Source organism: Cervus canadensis, chromosome 13 (assembly GCF_019320065.1).
Source record: "Cervus canadensis isolate Bull #8, Minnesota chromosome 13, ASM1932006v1, whole genome shotgun sequence".
In the NCBI taxonomy this organism is placed as follows: domain Eukaryota; kingdom Metazoa; phylum Chordata; class Mammalia; order Artiodactyla; family Cervidae; genus Cervus; species Cervus canadensis.
In genome coordinates this window covers 1386965-1404917 of record NC_057398.1, presented here as the reverse complement: position 1 = coordinate 1404917, position 17953 = coordinate 1386965, and the positions used below count along the sequence as shown (strand labels likewise).

The window sequence follows — 17953 nt, the reverse complement described above, 5'->3', positions numbered from 1 at the left end:
TGAGGGGAGAGGAAGTCACACTTCTCAGTGATACCAGATCCTGTCTTTTCTGGGATTATTTAAGGGTCTTCTCTTTTTTTTTTAGATCGTCAGTGCATGGAGTTTCATTTGATATTTCTTTTGATAAAGAAAACACTGTGCAGAGGTCCACCTCCAACCGAGGAATCACTCGTTCCATTAGTAATGAAGGACTCACCCTGAACAACAACCGCGTAGCCAAGAACATCCGGAAGAATCTGTCCTTCAAGCCGGTGAATGGAGAGGAAGACACAGGGGGCATCGCAGAGGAGCTCACGGGGGGCTCTCACAGTGACCTGACCACCTACGTGCCCCGGAGCACAGGCGAGCTGAACTCCAATGAGAACCCGCACTGCAGGTTCCCCAATGGAGCGCTGCACAACAGGGTGCTTCTCGATGAGCTCGGCAACCAGGTGGGGACCCCGAGCATCGAAGAAGCCTTGCAGATAATTCACGACACCGAGAAGCCCGCCCACACCCCGAGGCCGGACCAGCTTGCCAACGGCTTCTTCCTCCATAGCCAGGAGCTGAGCTTCCTGAACACTGGCGTCCCGCGCAGCCAGTCCAGTCCTGAGAACGTAGGGGACACGCGAGGGGCCTTGAGTCCTGTCACAGACACCACGGAGGTGGACACAGGTATTCACGTGCCCTCGGAAGACATTCCAGAAACCATGGACGAGGACTCGTCCCTGAGAGACTACACCGTGAGCTTGGACTCTGACATGGATGATGCGTCCAAATTCCTGCAGGACTACGATGTGCGGGCCGGCAGCGCCAGAGAGGCCTTGAGCCCCTGTCCCAGCACAGTCAGCACCAAGTCCCAGCCTGGGAGCAGCGCCTCCTCCAGCTCCGGGGTGAAGATGACCAGCTTTGCCGAGCAGAAGTTCCGGAAGCTGAACCACACGGATGGAAAGAGCAGCGGAAGCAGCTCTCAGAAGACCACGCCCGAGGGCTCCGAGCTCAACATTCCCCACGTGGTGGCCTGGGCCCCAGCCCCTGAGGACGCGGGCCTCCCGCACGGCCGGGACACCACGCAGCTGCTGGCCTCCGAGGTGGTGCACCTGAGGATGAAGCTGGAGGAGAAGCGGCGGGCCATCGAGGCCCAGAAGAAGAAGATGGAGGCCGCGTTCACCAAGCAGAGGCAGAAGATGGGGAGGACGGCCTTCCTCACCGTGGTGAAGAAGAAAGGCGAGGGGGTCTCCCCGCTGCGGGAGGAGGCAGCGGGCGCGGAGGACGAGAAGGTGTACACGGAGCGGCCGCGGGAGAAGGAGCCGCAGAAGGCGAACGGGCCGAGGAGCAAGTCCCCAGCGGACCCCAAGGAGGGTGTGGAGAGCCCCGCGGGCAGGTGGCCATCGGGCCAGAGCGCGCCCGGAGACCCCGAGGGGCGGTGGAGCCCGGCCGGGCCCGCAGAGGAGCCGCCGCAGGACGGCGAGCTGCTGGAGCACACGCGCTCCATCGAGAGGCTCAACGCGTCCCTGCACGCGCTGCAGCGGGAGATGCGGCGCCTGGCGCTGCAGCAGGAGGCACTGATGCACATGCGTGAGCAGCAGGCCTGGGTCATCTCCCCGCCACCGCCCTCCCCGCACCGGCCAGCGCGCGATACACCTCGCCCAGCCCACCCGTCCCCGCAGGCCATGCCCAGGAAGAGTGCGTCCTTCTCCGTCAAAAATCAAAGGACTCCCAGGCCCAGCGAGCTCAAGATCACGCCCCTGCACCGCACGCTGACGCCCCCGCGGTCTGTGGACAGCCTCCCGCGGCTCCGGAGGTTCTCCCCGAGTCAGGTCCCCATTCAGACGCGGTCCTTCGTGTGTTTGGGCGACGATGGAGAGCCTCGGGCCCAGGAGTCCGGGCGCAAGGACGGGGTGAAGGAGGAGGAGGAGGGGTCGGCGGGGCCTCCGGAGCACGGGGAGGCCCGGCCCCCGCCCTCCGCGGTCCCCGAGGGCCCGGCTGCCTTGGCCTCAGAGGCCACGCGCCCCGCACCCAGCGAGGACCCCCCGAGTCAGCCCGCAGAGCTGCCTTCCAAACCCAGTGTCCCGCCGGCTGCTCCTAAAAGTGTTAATCTGATTGAAGTCTCCCTCTCAGATTTGAAACCCCCTGAAAAGGCTGATGTATCTGTTGAAAAGTATGATGGAGAAAGTGATAAAGAACAAGTTGATGAGGACCAGAAAGTATGCTGTGGATTCTTTTTTAAGGTAAAACTATCCGCAGGGCCATAGGCCTCCTCTCTCCATGCTTCTGGTGCACACACAGGCTTCTTGAGCAGCAGGACCTCTGTTAGGGTCTACCCTCAATCCTGGGTTATGTTCTGGTCCGTCCCTTGTGGACTGCGGTTCCGGGCAGGCACTCTGGTTTCTGGAGCAGTCTTTCATCACCTCGTGGAACATGGGGAGACGTGCTGTTTTTGCCCCCTGCTTGTCTCTCTCTCCCTTTCACCAAAGCCTTTTGAGAACCAAGTAATTCACTCTTGCAAAAGATACTCTGTTGCCAGTTGGTTAAAAAAAGGTTATAACTTGGCATTGCATGCAAATCTCTTTTAGTTTCTTTTCTTGGTATTGACTATCTTCCCATACACTTTTTTCTAATATTTTAAAAACTGACCAGATGGAATCTTGCAAGATGAAACATTAAACATATGGTTTGAGCAGTTGTCATTGTAATGCCGCCTCTGGAAGCACTGGTGAGAGTGTAGCTTGCGACCCCAGTCTCAAGTTTGGTGTTCGATGTAACTTACACGTATAGGACACTGCGGCCAGCTCTCCTAAGCCCTGCACAGTATCATCTGGACACTTATCATAGGTACTAGAACAAGGAAGGCCTAGTATTAAAGTTTTTCTCCCATCATCCTTTTTTTCATCTTTATATTTTTCTGTGTTTTCCAAACTCTTATAGGGAAGAATGTGGTTTTTTATAATCAGAAACATGTATGTGTGTGCTACTCGTTTCTTTTTTTAAAAAGTTAAGAGACCAAGATATATCTTTTCTAATCCTCTGCAGTTTAGAATATAGATAGAAAGACAGCCTTCAGTGGCAACAATCTATACTTGCAGATTTTCTGCAGTCCTATTGGAGTCAGAACTAAGAATTCGGAAGTGGTTACAATCACTTACTTTGGATCATTAAATACTGGGAATGTGTAACTTACTTTGAAGTTGGTCATAGAGAGATGGCCCTGTCGGCCCTTTTTAATGTTTAGAAACTTAAATGTGAGTTGTGCTTTTTTGTTTGCTAACTGTGTGAGACTACTGTTAATGTTTTTTAATGGACTGCTGCTGTAGACAGTAATTGATGTGTTTGATTTTAGAGACCTTGCTACCTCTGCTCCCGCAGAGAGAGGAGAGCAGAGGGGGTCCTCGGGTGTCCCCCTATGCCCTCCTTTCCTCACTTCTGTCTTCACCGCTCGGTTCTCAGCCCTCAAGACCGTGGTGGCAGCTTGTCACGGGCTCCCCACATCTGCCTGGTCCCTTCATACTGCCTCTTGGGAGCGGAAGTCCACGGGGTCTCTTAGAGATGCCTGTTGGATAAAGTGCAGCCCCTCGGCGTGTGACAGGGGCCTTTCGCAGACGAATCCACTAATCCACAGGGCCACCCTCTCCCTGTCGCTCCGGTCGGGATGTCCTGTCAGGCTCGCTTCAGTCTTCTCCGTGTGCTGCAGCCTTGCGTGGTTCTGGGGGTAGACGGAGTATCTTCCCCTTGCGTCTCTTGTACCCTTAGTGTTCTCATGGTGACGCTGCTGACCCGGGCTCTCCAACCACCTCGTGACTTGCTTCTGTCACGGTTTCTCTTAGACCATGAACTCCTGCAGGCACTGCGTCTTCTCATCTGCAGAGTGAAGGAAAGGCTGGCAGGCTGCAGCGTGTGCAGCTTGTCGGACGCGGACGTGTGTGTGTTTCGCCTGGCTGTTCACAGGCTGTCTTCTGACTCTCTACATCTGAGCGCATCTGTTGCTGAGTTTCTGTGCCTCTCCCTCTCCCCCAGCTGGTAGGGATCTAGAAGCCCCTTAACCTAAGGAGCCCTGTCTTTTTCACATCTTAGTTAGTGTCTTGTGGGCCCAGTACCGTGCTGGGAATGTATCAGAACCACTTCTCCAGCTGGTTACTCCTGACTTCTGAGAACTCGGGCCCTGAGAGTTTGCTTAGGAGCCAGGCAGGCTCAGGAGGCCCAGGGTCCACCTTCTAGCTAGCCCTGGGGTCAGGAGTGTAATTACACCTGTCTCCTCTTCCGTGGGAGAGCCCGCAGTGCAGTGCAGAACCCAGTGAGCAACTGTCAGAACCTCCACCTAAAAAAATCGTGCAGCAGGAATTTCATTTATGTGATACAACTTTGGGTAGCTATTTTTTTGGTGCTTTTTCTTGACTTTTCTACATTATGTATTCTAAATAGAAGTTAAATGCAATTTTAAAATGTGTGGGGAAACTCTCCACTCTATAAATTATCAGGGCCCAGAAAACTTTTTTTTTCTTCAGTTTTATGTTGTTCTTTGCTGACTTCCTAAGTTTTGAAAACATGTAATCAAAGAAGTTTGTGTGCTTTGTTATTTGATGAAAGTATTGCCTCTTTAATTCATTTCTTCCTTCATCATTTTGGAACATGTCCATCTGTGGTGGGGTTGGAATAAGATTTTTCAGTGGGTAATTTGGATTCTCAGTTCTAAGAGTAACCACTGCATGCGGCCTCAGACGTTGAAAATGAGGATATTGGTACCTTAAATGTTTCCTCCTCCTCAATGGAATTCATTCCTTAGGATGATCAAAAAGCAGAAAATGATATGGCCATGAAACGGGCAGCTTTGTTGGAGAAACGGCTAAGAAGGGAGAAGGAGACCCAACTTCGGAAGCAGCAGCTGGAAGCGGAGATGGAGCACAAGAAAGAGGAGACCAGGTGGGGCCGCCGGGGCGGGAGGGGCGTCCTGCTGACTTATGTTAACCGGTGTTTGGAGGAACCTTCGGAATGTGACACAGCTAAATCAGTGCTGGTTTGGGGTGCTTCTTAGAAGTTTATTTAAGTATTGGTTGCATGTTTTTATCCCAGGCTTGAAACATTAAAACCATTTCTCTGGGTTTTTCTCTCTCACACACACACACACCTTTTTTAAAGTAGTTATTAATGATACAGTTAATGACCGCGGTTGTCCCAGGTGCTGACTCGCTCGCCCCCTCACGCACGCTCACCGCCCCACACCCTCCTCACTCACGCTCACCGCTCCTCACACACGCTTACCCCTTCACGCACACTCACTCCCCTCACGCACACTCACCCCCCCCCCGCACGCTCACCGCCCCTCACCCCGTACGCATGCTCACCCCCCTGCACGCACACTCACCCCTCACCCTCCCACGCACGCTCACCCCCCTCACGCACACTCTCCGCACGCACCCCCCCCTCACGCACGCTCACCCCCCTCACGCACGCTCACCCCCCTCACGCACGCTCACCCCTACTCCCCCCTGACACACACTCACCCCCACACCCCCCTCACTCACGCTCACCCCCACTCACGCACGGGCCCCGCCCCCGTGCCGTGCGCAGTAAGCAGCGCCCGCTCGGTTTCCAGGCGCAGGACGGAGGAGGAGCGGCAGAAGAAGGAGGACGAGCGGGCGCGCCGCGAGTTCATCCGGCAGGAGTACCTGCGGCGCAAGCAGCTGAAGCTCATGGAGGACATGGACACCGTCCTCAAGCCGCGGCCTCAGGCGGCCCGGCAGAAGAAGCAGCGGCCCAAGTCCATCCACAGGGACCACCTCGAGTCCCCCAAGACGCCCGTGAAAGGCCCCCCAGGTAACGGGCGTGTGGTGAGGTGGGGCGCTGAGCTGGGCAGGAAAGCTTCCTGCGAGTGGAGCCTGTTACGCGTGCGTGCATATGGCCAACAGCACCCTGGGGTGCTCACATCCAGCCTGAGCACGAGCCCAGTGGGGGCTCGCCCTCACAGACCGTCTCCCTGGGTTGTCACTGTGGTTATTCTGAAATTAAGAATTACTATAGTTATTCTATACTGAATTACTAGTCATTTTGAAACTTAAGGAAAATAATGTAATACTATTTAAAGAGAACTGTTAAAAAAAATTAAATAGACATATAAAACAGTTGCCAGAGGGTAATGGGGTGGGGTAAGTGTTGGGATGCTGGGGTTAAAATATACACATTACTGTATATAAATTAGGTAAACAACAAGAACTTACTCTACAGCACAGGGAACTATAGTGAGAGAGAATCTGGAAAAGAAGGGTGTCTGTGTGTGTATAGCATAGCCGAATCACTGTGCTTACACCAGAGGCTAACACAGCATTGTAAATTAACTGTGCCTCAATTAAAAAAGGAAAGAGAACTCCACCTTTTGTAGTCAGTGAAAATTCTTGATACCTAGTATTGGCTGAAATTAACAAATTGATTTGCTACCTGGGAGTTCAGTTCAATTGGTCAGTCATGTCCGACTCTTTGTAACCCCATGGACTGCAGCACACCAGGCTTCCCTGTCCATCACCAACTCCCGGAGTTTACCCAGACTCATGTCCATTGAGTCCGTGATGCCATCCAACCATCTCATCCTCTGTCATCCCCTTCTCCCACCTTCAATCTTTCCCAGCATCAGGGTCTTTTCCAATCAGTCAGTTCTTCGCATCAGGTGGCCAAAGTATTGGGAGTTTTGGCATCAGTCCTTCCAGTGAATACTCAGGACTGATCTCCTTTAGGATGGACTGGTTGGATCTCCTTGATGTCCAAGAGACTCTCAAGAGTCTTCTCCAATACCACAGTTCAAAAGTATCAGCTTGCTTTATAGTCCAACTCTCACATCCACACATGACTAGTGGAAAAACCATAGCTTTGACTAGATGGACCTTTGTCAGCAAAGTAATGTCTCTGCTTTTTAACATGCTGTCTAGGTTGGTCATAACTTTTCTTTCAGGGAGCAAGCGTCTTTTAATTTCATGGCTGCAGTCACCATCTGCAGTGGTTTTGGAGCCCCCCAAAATAAAGTCTGTCACTGTTTCCATTGTTTCCCCATCTGTTTGCCATGAAGTGATGGGACTAGATGCCATGATCTTAGTTTTCTGAATGTTGAGTTTTAAGCCAACTTTTTCACTGTCTTCTTTGATTTTCATCAAGAGGCTTTTTAGTTCTTTTTCACTTTCTGCCATGGGGTGGTGTCATCTGCATATCTGAAGTTATTGATATTTCTCCCGGCAATCTTGATTCCAGCTTGTGCTTCATCCAGTCCAACGTTACATGGGAATTAGATATTCCTAAAATATGTTTTATTCTTCTTGTTAATTTCTTTGTTAATTTTTCTTTTTGTTAGCTTTTTTCTTTTTTTCTTTTAGCTTTTTTTCTTATAAGCACTCTTTTATTACCACTTTGTTTTAGAATAATTTTATCTTTTTTTCTCTCAGTTTTGTTGAGATGTAATTGGCATATAGCACTTTGTTAGTTTCAGATGCTCAGTCTAGTGATTTCATCTACATACATCATGAAGTGGTGCCCACTGTAAATATACTGAGCATCCATTATCTTGAATAGATAAAACATTTCAGGAAAAGAAAGATGCGTTTTCTCCTTGTGCTGAGAACTCCTAGGGTCCCTGTCTGGGCAGCTTTTGTGTGGCATGTCACACAGCAGCACTGGGGAAGTTACAGACTGAGCACCCTGCTGTCGCGGCCCCAGGACTGTGCGTCTGTAACTGGCAGTTGCACCTTTTGACCACCTTCATCCAATTGCCCCTCCCCTCACCTCTGGTAGCCACAAATCTGATCTCTTTTTCTATGAGTTTGTTTGTTTCTTGAAATACAGTTGACCTACAACACTCTGTTAGTTCCTGCTATACAACAGAGTGATTCAAAATGATCACCAGGCTTAATCCAGTTACCATCTGTCACTGCACGAAGATTTTACGTAGTGACTCACTGCACTCCCCACACCATACATGTCAGCTGCCTGACTCATTTCTTATAACTGGAGGTTTGTATCTCTCAATCTCCCTCACTTATTTCATTAGTTCTCAAAAGTAGGTTCCTTGCCCATTTTAAATAAATTATGCATATATGCATGCAAGCATGTCATGTATCTAAAAAGGAAAAGAAACTGTACAAGCTCAATTTTCATACACTGGTATTACCTAAGGAACTCTCTTCTCTAGTTGCTCCTTTTAAATTTCTAATTTTTATTCAGGATCACAAATCTGTCGTGTCTTTTCAGTCTCGAGCCTTTCTCTGGCGTCACTGAGCATGGGCGATAACGAGAGCTTGCACTCAGGGAAGAGGACTCCGAGGTGAGTCACAGCACAGACGTCTTCCTGAGAACATAACGTTCTTAGTAAATGCACCATAGTCACAGATGGTTATAAGTTTTGCTGACTAGGACAGTTCGAATGTCTGTTTAAAAAAATATATATGAAGAGGTCTGTTCCTCTTTCAGTTTTTTATCTTTTGGATTTTAGGATAATGACATCAGCAGGATAGTACCCGTAACTGTTGGTCAGCCAGTGTGATACAGTCGAGCTTGAAGTGGAAAGTGCTCATGTTTAGTGCACCAGCCTCTAGGCTTCTCCCTCTTGTGACTTAGGAAAGCTCCTTTGTATGCTCTCTCTTTCTCAAGGATGTGTTGGGTTGGCCAAAAAGTTAGTTTGAGGTTTCAAACCACCTTATGGTGGTTTGAAAAACAGAATGAACTTTCTGACCAACCCAGTATATGTATTAGAAGCTAAAAATCAGTATTTCATGGTCTTATGAAGCATGTTATAACGTAGCACCCATATAAAAGACGGTTCCTAGTGAAGGTCGTCAGGTACTGTCAGTTGTCCTGTGGGAACGTCCATCTGTCCTCCACAGGTACTCAGGGGGTTGCCCACTGAGGTCTTGGCTCTGTGGCTGTGAACGAGACAGAGTGACCACCATCATCTTCTTTTTAAGTCTCTGAGTTGAGTTTGGTTGGCACTCACCTATATTCTCCTGAGCCCCAAATGATTTTTCTTTATATGAGACATTACAGTGCATGTCTTATATTATTCAGATCAGAGTCTGTAGAAGGCTTCTTGTCTCCGAGCCGGTGTGGCAGCCGGAACGGTGAGAAGGACTGGGAGAACGCATCCACCACGTCGTCCGTGGCCTCAGGGACGGAGTACACAGGTGAGTGCCCACCCGTCCTCGGGAAGCAGTTGGACGGGGGCTGAGAGGCGATGCAGGGTGCGCTACACATGGAAGACTGGGGAAACAGTGGCTAAGGCAGGCGGTCATTTTCAGGTAAGTCAGTGTCTATGATACGGTTCCACTCAGAGTGGTGGCGACTTGTCCCAGATGAATTCAGCTTCAAAAAAAGAGCAATAGCCCTCAGCCCCCCACTTCTCCCTTAAAAGCCCTGCCCGTCTCTGTGTTGTAGTCTGGGTCTGAGGCTGTCTCAGTTTGGTCTGCAGAGGTCCCTCCGCCCCACATCAGTCATGAGTGCGGGGAATAGCCCGGCTCCTTCAAGTCCTTCCCCTCATGCTGGGCCTTCAGGGTCTGGAACTGTGTGTCTGGAGCAAGTGCTGAGAGGCTCTGAAAGATAAAGGAATGCCTTAGGTCCAGGAGGGCACCTGGTCTCGCTTTGTTGGGGGAGGCGTCGTTGAAGGAGAAGCACGCAGAATAACATATGGGTGAGAACTAAAGAAATGAAGCAGGAGAGGACGTGGGAGCGGCCGTGGAGAGGTAGGTGGGAGGAGCAGAGGTGACGGGGACCGCCCGCATCCGGCCGGCATCCGGGTGACCCCCGAGTGGTCCCCAAAGGCCCCGGGGAGCAGAGCTTGCTGACTCCCCGAGAGTTGTTTCCTCCCTATCCTGCGGCTCCAGCCGGCCCAGCAGCCTGTAAGGTCAGTGCAGGCCCCGGGGAGCCTGGGCCTGCGAGGCTGTCAGATACATGGTGAGGCCTCCAGGAGGTACGTGGCTCAGGGCCGTGGGTAGCTCTGAGTCAGCCGTGGTGGGAGTAATTTACTCCAGATAGAGGTAAACATGACAAATCAGGGCTAACTTTTTTCTCTTCAAAGAGCTGGTTTCTCTGCGTACGTACTGAAGGCCTCCTGGAGGAGGTGAGTGTGAGCGAGGAGGGGCCTTCTCAGGTGCAAACGTTCCAGGACAGTGGTAGAAAGTGCTGCCCTCCAGGCCTCCTCGGGAGGCCAGAGGAGACCCGCGAGGTGTAACCCCGCGGGTAAAACCGTGTCCTGACCGGAGCAGGGCAGTCAGGGGCCTTCACGTTAGAGTTTAATCAGTGCAGGAACAATTGTGTCATTTAAACATAGTAGTAGTTCTGACTTAGGAATGTTATTTTTACTGTTATTGTTATTAAATTCTTATCATAGGACCAAAGCTCTTCAAAGAACCCAGTGCAAAATCCAATAAGCACATAATACAAAATGCTTTAGCTCATTGCTGTTTGGCTGGAAAAGTAAATGAAGGTCAGAAGAAAAAAATACTGGAGGTAAGCATGTTTGCATGAAAGTTAGGTTGGGCAAAAAAAATAAATAAAGTTAGGTTGGGCAACGTCTTAAAATTGTAGGAGTCTTCTCTTTCAATTCAAGTAAAAGCACTCCTTAGGGACTTCTAGAATTTCAGCCACATATGAAGGGTCTTAAACTATGTTTTCATTATTAGACGGACTTAACTTTCAGATGGGATTCTGGAAGACTGCACATTTCATTCAAGACTAGGCATAGACTTAAGATGAAAATATAAAATTATAAAATATTTTCTTGCCCAGAGTCACTCGGTCACATTTCATAAGCGTAGATAACATGATTTGCCTTTTTTAAAATGGAGCTGTGTCGCAAAGGAGATGGCCAGTGCGGGGTTGTCAGTGGTAGAGATTTAGCAGACCCTGGAGACCCTGAAGATCCCCTGGGATCTTAATCCTGGCATAGCCAGCAGTCCTCGGCCTGCACGCGATTCAGCCCCAGCGTGCTGGGCTTGTATTACTTGTGCCTCATGTTAGCTGTTTTAAATTACGTGTTAAGAAATGTAACACAGCTATATGAATTGTGTTTGGCAAAGTGTTTAAGGGCTTTTATTGTTGTTTTGTTTTTGTTTCTAATCCTGAAGGAAATGGAGAAGTCAGATGCCAACAACTTCCTGATCTTATTCCGGGATTCCGGCTGCCAGTTCCGGTCTCTGTACACTTACTGCCCAGAGACTGAAGAGATCAGTAAGCTGACTGGGATAGGCCCTAAGTCTATCACTAAGAAGATGATCGAGGGCCTTTACAAATACAATTCTGACAGGAAACAGTTCAGCCACATACCTGCTAAAACTTTATCTGCCAGTGTTGATGCAATTACTATTCACAGCCATTTGTGGCAGGCCAAGAGGCCAGTGACGCCCAAAAAACTGTTACCCACTAAAGCATAGGAACTGGGAGATACCTGCTTCTGAACATTCATGGTAAGTTTGCACTTCATCCCTCCTGCCTATAGAAACCCTTTCTAATTGCCAACAGACTTTTATTCATTGAAACTGGACATTCAGCCCTGTTGTCATGACAACTGGAATGTAGACCACAGTGTTGGAGTGCGGGAGACGCACCGAGGTGACAAGGCCAGCGGACGGCGGGTGTCTGGCTCTCAGGTGGAGGTCTGCCTGCTGGGTTCTCGATACAGCAAAGCACTGAGTTCTCACGGACGCTAGTTGACGTATGGCTAGGATTACCAGTTGTGTGTTTTGTTTGTTGCTTGTCTTTTTTTTTTTTTTTTCCAACTTTTTAATGTATATGAGTGTCTTCAGATGGTTTATTTTGCTATTTTTCTCCCCTGGGAGTTTGGTCCAGGATAATATTTGTATTTGGTTTCATGTGGAGATCACGGGAGTAGGAAATAGGCCTGCAGAGATACCTCGCGCTGTTCTTAGGACGCGGAGAGAAACACTAGTGCTAGTTTTCCAGTAACCCTCATGCTTTAGTGGTGTCAGAGCATTTGCCGAATTACCCTGCGAAGTATTTACAGTTCTGTATTTATTACTCACTCAAGTATTAACGTTTTTCTATGAAACAAGAGGAGTTGTTGTAAAGAGCTGCTATAGTTCACTTAAAACCACACAAGCTTAACCAAGAAGATGTTATAAGAAGTTGCTATTAAATCAGTGCTGTTTTTACACCACTTCTGGCCAACTCAGAATAATTTAGACTGTTCTTTTAACAAAAAGGCTTTCTGTCTCTTTTGAAACATGTCACTTTATAAGCTGGCAGAAATGAACGACACTTTGAGAGTAGTCTGAACCTGAAGATGGAAGACTTCCTGCCACACGCTCTCAAGAGGTCTTTCCGTTGTATTTATAACTGATAAAAAGTTATATTTAGAGTTTTTAAACATGTACAAAGGGCTACGTTTTAATTTTAAAATAGCTTCACATTCTTTCACTGATACTGAGTTTTTCTTCTTTTTTTATCCTTTTCAAGTGGGACAGCTTAGATTAAGTACACACTTGAACTCTTCCCTACGTGATCTTTGTTCCTTTAACAGTGCATACCAGAGGGTTAGTTGGGGAAAAACTTCATTCTCAGGAAACGACTTGAATGATTCTGTGACCCTGTTATGTTTCAGTGTTGTGACAACGTGTAAACTTAGAGGGAAAAGACAGTATTGTAGCATATATGAGATGCATAGTTTGTTTTCTTTAATGGGAAGTAGAGACTAAAATATATGCATTTCTCTAATTGAGTTGTTCAGAGAAATAACTAATATCTCAAATGATGATGTATTCACTTGTTTTTTTAAAGAGAGTAGGAGTGAGGTGTCCCTGGACTGTGCTTCTCTCTTACTATGAGGCCTTTGGCGCCAGTGCACCTGGGCTATCAACATCTTCTCAAATGCTGTCAATATTTTACTGTAATTTATGTTCTTATATTTATGTATATTTGTTTAAACTGTAAAAAAGAAAATTTCACAGATTTTTTTCCAATACCTGTGCAAGATATATGTGTAGCTCAGAACTATTTGTGATCTGCTGTTTGCATGTAAAAGACCAGGATATATGTAACTCTTATATTTTAAGTGTATACATATTGTGTATATAATATATGAAGATTACAACTGAGGGATTGCACATTTTACCTTTCAGACAACCATTTTGGTCACAATTAGAAGGAAATAATTGTCAAATAGATTGACTAGTTGAAAAAAATCGTAAGTGAATCTGATAAAAATGTGGTAATAGTCAAAAGGAGAGTTAACAAGCCTTCAACATTACTAAATTTGTTCTTTTTAATCAATGGAATTTCCCTTATCAAAGCAATCTTCTTGGTGATATTACTTGGCCATTAAATTTTTTTAAACTGGATGCAAGACAACAGAGGAAGTAACTGTGTAAGCCCAGACAGGACCACCCTTTATTCTCAAATCTGTGTGTGTCCAGTGATGTCTGTAAGGTCTATAAAGGTAGAATGTGAATATTGCCACAAAAGTTCCTTGCTCTCAGTATGATGTTTTACTTTATTCATGCAGAAAGAATATGGATATATTTAAGTCTGTGGATTTTTTTAAATTATGTTTTTAAAATTATACAAATGAGAATTATGCTATTTCATAAAGTCTGGAGATAGTCATCAACTTATTGAAACACATTGGTGCTTCTCATCATTGGAGGTCACGCTGTTGGATAATTACTCGGTTAAGTTTGCCAGACCCTTGTCATGGTCACCAGTGCGGCCTGTCAGAGTCTGCCGTGTGACAGGCGTTGGAAAGCTTTTCATTCCCCTCAGCTGCTCAGTTGTGTTATGACTGTTACAGTTCAGTTGGCTGTTTTTAAAGCCAGACCCAGCCTTTTACCTGCGGCTCCGTGGAGCTGGGCGGTGGGCAGTGTCTGTGCTCGCTGCTGCCCCGGCCCGTGCTCACAGGCTTCGATGCTGTGCTGTGACACTGTCCTGTCTGCCACTTCCTGGTGCGGTGTGGTTTCCCCTTTCATTTGAATAAAAGCATGGCGCCAAATGTCCTTTTCTGTTTCTCGATTAAAATACGGGGTCTTGGGGCTAATATTTGAACCTGAGCAAACACATCACATGGTTTTCCTGTCTCTTAACCTCTGTTTAAATTGAACAATTTAGGTATTCATGAGAGGTGATTAATACTAGAAGTTGTTTGAATCCTGACTTAGGCAGTGTTGAAAGTCTGTCGCTTTCTGTGCTCGGCTCAGATGGTCTACACAGTGGTGCAAAAACCTTTGTGCTCACATTGCATTAATCTTGCCTGTATTTCTTCTTTTTTTTTTTGGTGAATTGATAATTAAAATGCCAGAATTAACCCTCTGCGCCTCTAGAAGTGAATGTCTGCTGAGCTCACCTGGCTCCAGCAGCAGTGGGAGCCAGGTCTCTACAATTATTCCATAAGCTTCACTTTGATTTTGTGGATTCTCCTCATTCAGACCAGAGCAGTTAAAGAAAAACCTAAAAACTGTGTGAAGGGAAAGCATCAGTCGCTCAGTTATGTCTGACTGTGACCTCTGGACTCTAGTCTGCCAGGCTCCTCTGTCCATGGGATTCTCCAGGGAAGAATGCTGGAGTGGGGAGCCCTTCCCCTCTCCAGGGGATCTTCCGTGGATTGAAAACCCGCGTCTCCTGCATTGCAGGCAGATGTTTTACCACCTGAGCCACCAGGGAAGCCCACCCCTACTTTCCAACTAAAGATAGTTTTGCCCTCAAAATAAGAACCCTGAGGTGGCTTTTCTGGTCCGAGGCCCTCCGGTTGACTCACCCTGTTCCGTGGGGCCTGGGGGCAGCTTGAAATTGCAGACGCTGTCACCTGACGGTGAGCCTCTCCCCTCCTCTCTGGCCCTGGCTCCCCTCCACGCGCTGCGTCTCAGGGCTCCGCCCCAGGCCCTGCCCACCCCCTGCACTTTCTGCCAGGCCTGCAGCCTCCACTGGCGCAGACACCTCCGTACAACCTGGCCTCCCTGCCACCACCGTGCGGCTCACCCCTCGCCCAGAAGTTCACGGCCTTCCGCAGCTCAGCCAGCTCAGAAACCAGTCCTCGACCTTCTGGGGAGGCCTGCACCCCCAGCCACCAAGGCCAAGTCTGCAAGGGCCTCCCTTCCTCCTCTCCGGTTCAGCACGGAGGTGCCCGGGCCTGGAGTCCCCATGCATTGCACCCCCGAGCCTCCATCCACCCCAGCCCCCTGCCCGAGCCTCCAGGCCATCTCTTCTGCAAGGGGGACCGGGGTCCCGATGCCCCCGCACCCCTGCACAAGCTCGGCTGAGCCCGGCCGTCATCAAAGTCCTCCCGGGCCAGCCTGCCCCGGTCACAGCAGCTGGCAGGGAAATCCCCAGTCGACACTGTGAAACTCAGGCAAGTGTGGCATTTCGAGATAAGTCAAAGTCGCCGTGAGAAAGATCCGACCGTCAGGACTTTCTCAGGTTCCTCGGCTCCTCACGTGTGTGTCACGTTGGAGGGTGACTCTGGGCGTCGCCCATTCACCGCGGTGCCGGGTCTGCCCGCCTCCCAGCCATTCTGCACTAAAGCTTCAAGCTCCCCAGCAACGCGGGGGCAGCGGAGAGGGAGCACCCAGTCATCTTCTGGTCTTTTGTTCACTGAGAGGTGGGTACCCACCCTGTTAGGACGGGCAGCGTGGCGTGGGAAGGGCAGCGAAAGGGCTGGCCCCCACGCCGCGCCCCCTCCCAGCTGCCAGGCCTGCCTCGGCGACCAGAGACGGGCTGAGATCTCTGGGAAGTAGCGGTGCTGGCGAGCAGCTCTCAGGGGCTGAGTAATCGCCACCAGACCTGCGGCTTCCTCTCCAAGCACGCCCGGGGCCCTGTCCTGCCGGGGACTTCCTTGCCGTCCTCTCGGGTTCCTGCTGCCTCAGTCTGCAGCCCCGAAGGAGGAGATGGAATCTCGCTTTCCTTGAAAGCCACCCTCTTCCTCTCACCCCTGACCCACCACCCCCAGGCCCGCAGTGAGGTTGCGGCCCCGAGACACTTTCACTCTGAGTCACCAAAGCGCCTCCCCCAGGGACGCTGAGACGCTCCTGCCCCTTCCCGGCCTCCAGGCCTCGTCCCTGAGAGTTTCTGAAACCCTGCTCCACCCCTGCCATCCAGGGTGGGGCCGGCCCTGGGCTGGGGAGCCGCGGTGCGGGGGGACCGCTGGGGCCTTCCCCTGACACCCCTCCCCGCTCCACATGCCAGCACAGGCATGCGTGCACACAGCCACATACACACGTGCGTGTGCACACAGGCACACCACACAGAAGGCTCAGGAGCGTGGTGTGTGAGGAAGCACCCCGCAGCCGGCCGATGGCCGTGAGTGAAGCCAGGGCTCCCGTTTCTAGCGCCCTCGTCGTCCAGAGGCTGGGGACACACCTGCCCCTGCCCACCACGGGCCCGGTCAGCTCGCAGCAGAAGCCCCCTCACCCGTGGCACTCGCCAGTGAGACCCCAGCCCCAGGGACCTGCGCTGGCCCAGTCTGAAAGCCCCCAGATGGGGATGACCTCTCAGGAGGTGTCTGGGGCAATCTCAGACCGTGACCCCCCCCACCCACGGTGTGCACAGACACCCGGGGCGGGGGTGGGGGCAGGGCAGCCGAGCCCGCAGCTCCCCGGGGGGCAGGGCTGCTGTGGGGGTGTCCCCCTGGCTGTCCCACGGGGTCCTCCCCGTCAGACAGGCCCTGTCCCGCCTGCTCTAAGACGGGAGCTGGAGCCCGGCTGCACATGGCGGTCAGGTGGTAAAGCGGACGTGGAAGCCAGCGCCTCCCACCAGCAAGCCCCGCTGTTTGTTCCCTGGACACACGCAGACACGGACACCGCGTGCTGGCTGAGTACGCAGTGAACTCGACATCGCGGCGCAGCGGGTTTCTTAAAAATATGTTTAATGTGATAGTGTTGGGAAACTTAGAAATCAAAAAAAAAAAATTTATGTGGACTTAAAAAGAGGATACAAAATTTTAACAAAATTGAAGGGGCCTCCCTGGTGGTCCAGTGGCTAAGACTCTGCACTCCCAGCGCAGGGAACTGGATCCCGCGTGCCGTGTCTAAGACCCAGTGCAGCCAAATAAATACATTTAAAAAATAAAAGTGAATGTTTTTAGATCATCAGAGGAAAAGTAACATTCTAAACTCTGAAATTGCTTAAAGCAATGAATTTGACTATGAAAATGTAAAACAAAAATTTTAAATAGCTAAGAAAAAAAGCCTGGAAAGGTACTTGAACCAAATGGAATAATGATTTATTCTAAATAAATAGTTGATACAAATTATTAGAAACACAAAAGATTGTAATAGATAAACAAATGTCTGAAGGACATAATTAGTTCACATGAGAGGAATTACATCTGGAAACATTTTCAATCTTACTATTTTCAGAGAAATGCAAATTGAGGTGAGTTACCACTTCACCTCATTCATTACCTGTTAAAGTGGAAAGACATATTTTACCAATGAGCATCTCTAAAAGATTGTGTTGAAACTATGCTTTCCTATGATGCCAGTTAGTGATCATTGCAAGCAATTGTATCAAGCCACAAAAAACTTCATAGTCTTTGTCCTTCACAAAGGCATTTATACTCAGAGAACAGTGTGAAAGAAGAAAAAAGTGGTAAGTGCAGTTATTTATTACAAATTTGTGTAAATACAAATACTGCAAAAAAGAGTACTACAAACAACCCAAATGACCAAAGCAGAGGGATCGGAAGATTTAGCAACATAGGAAAATGTGGATTTGCATTACTTGAGAAAAGCAGACTATGAAACTGTGCACCTTCTGGCTACAAACACATCTCTGAAACAGGTGTGTGAGAAATACGTACGTGGAGAACATCTGAAATGCAATGTTGACAAAACAGAAAACCCAAGAGCAATGGGATCACAGACAAATTCCTTTTTGAAAATGTCCTTCACTGGTTAGAAAGAAGGTCACCGGCATGTCGTGCTGCCAGAGGGCCAGGACGCCTTTTCTTATTCCACATTCTGCAACGTGACTAAGGCTTTCATGATGAAAAAGGCGAGAGAACTTT

General features: G+C 49.4%; 1 protein-coding gene across 2 annotated transcripts in view; it reads left to right on the top strand.

The window, feature by feature from the left end:
* CAMSAP2 (calmodulin regulated spectrin associated protein family member 2) overlaps positions 1–14262 on the top strand; it is a 95915-nt gene extending 81653 nt beyond the window's left edge. For both annotated transcript variants that reach the window (XM_043484556.1, XM_043484557.1), the window contains 7 exons: positions 86–2210; positions 4760–4896; positions 5570–5790; positions 8203–8275; positions 9016–9131; positions 10334–10452; positions 11070–14262. In XM_043484556.1, coding sequence (XP_043340491.1) covers positions 86–2210; positions 4760–4896; positions 5570–5790; positions 8203–8275; positions 9016–9131; positions 10334–10452; positions 11070–11375 — 3097 coding nt within the window. In that variant the 3' untranslated portion in view covers positions 11376–14262. The remainder of the gene's footprint in view (positions 1–85; positions 2211–4759; positions 4897–5569; positions 5791–8202; positions 8276–9015; positions 9132–10333; positions 10453–11069) is intronic.
* The last annotated feature ends 3691 nt before the right edge of the window (positions 14263–17953 follow it).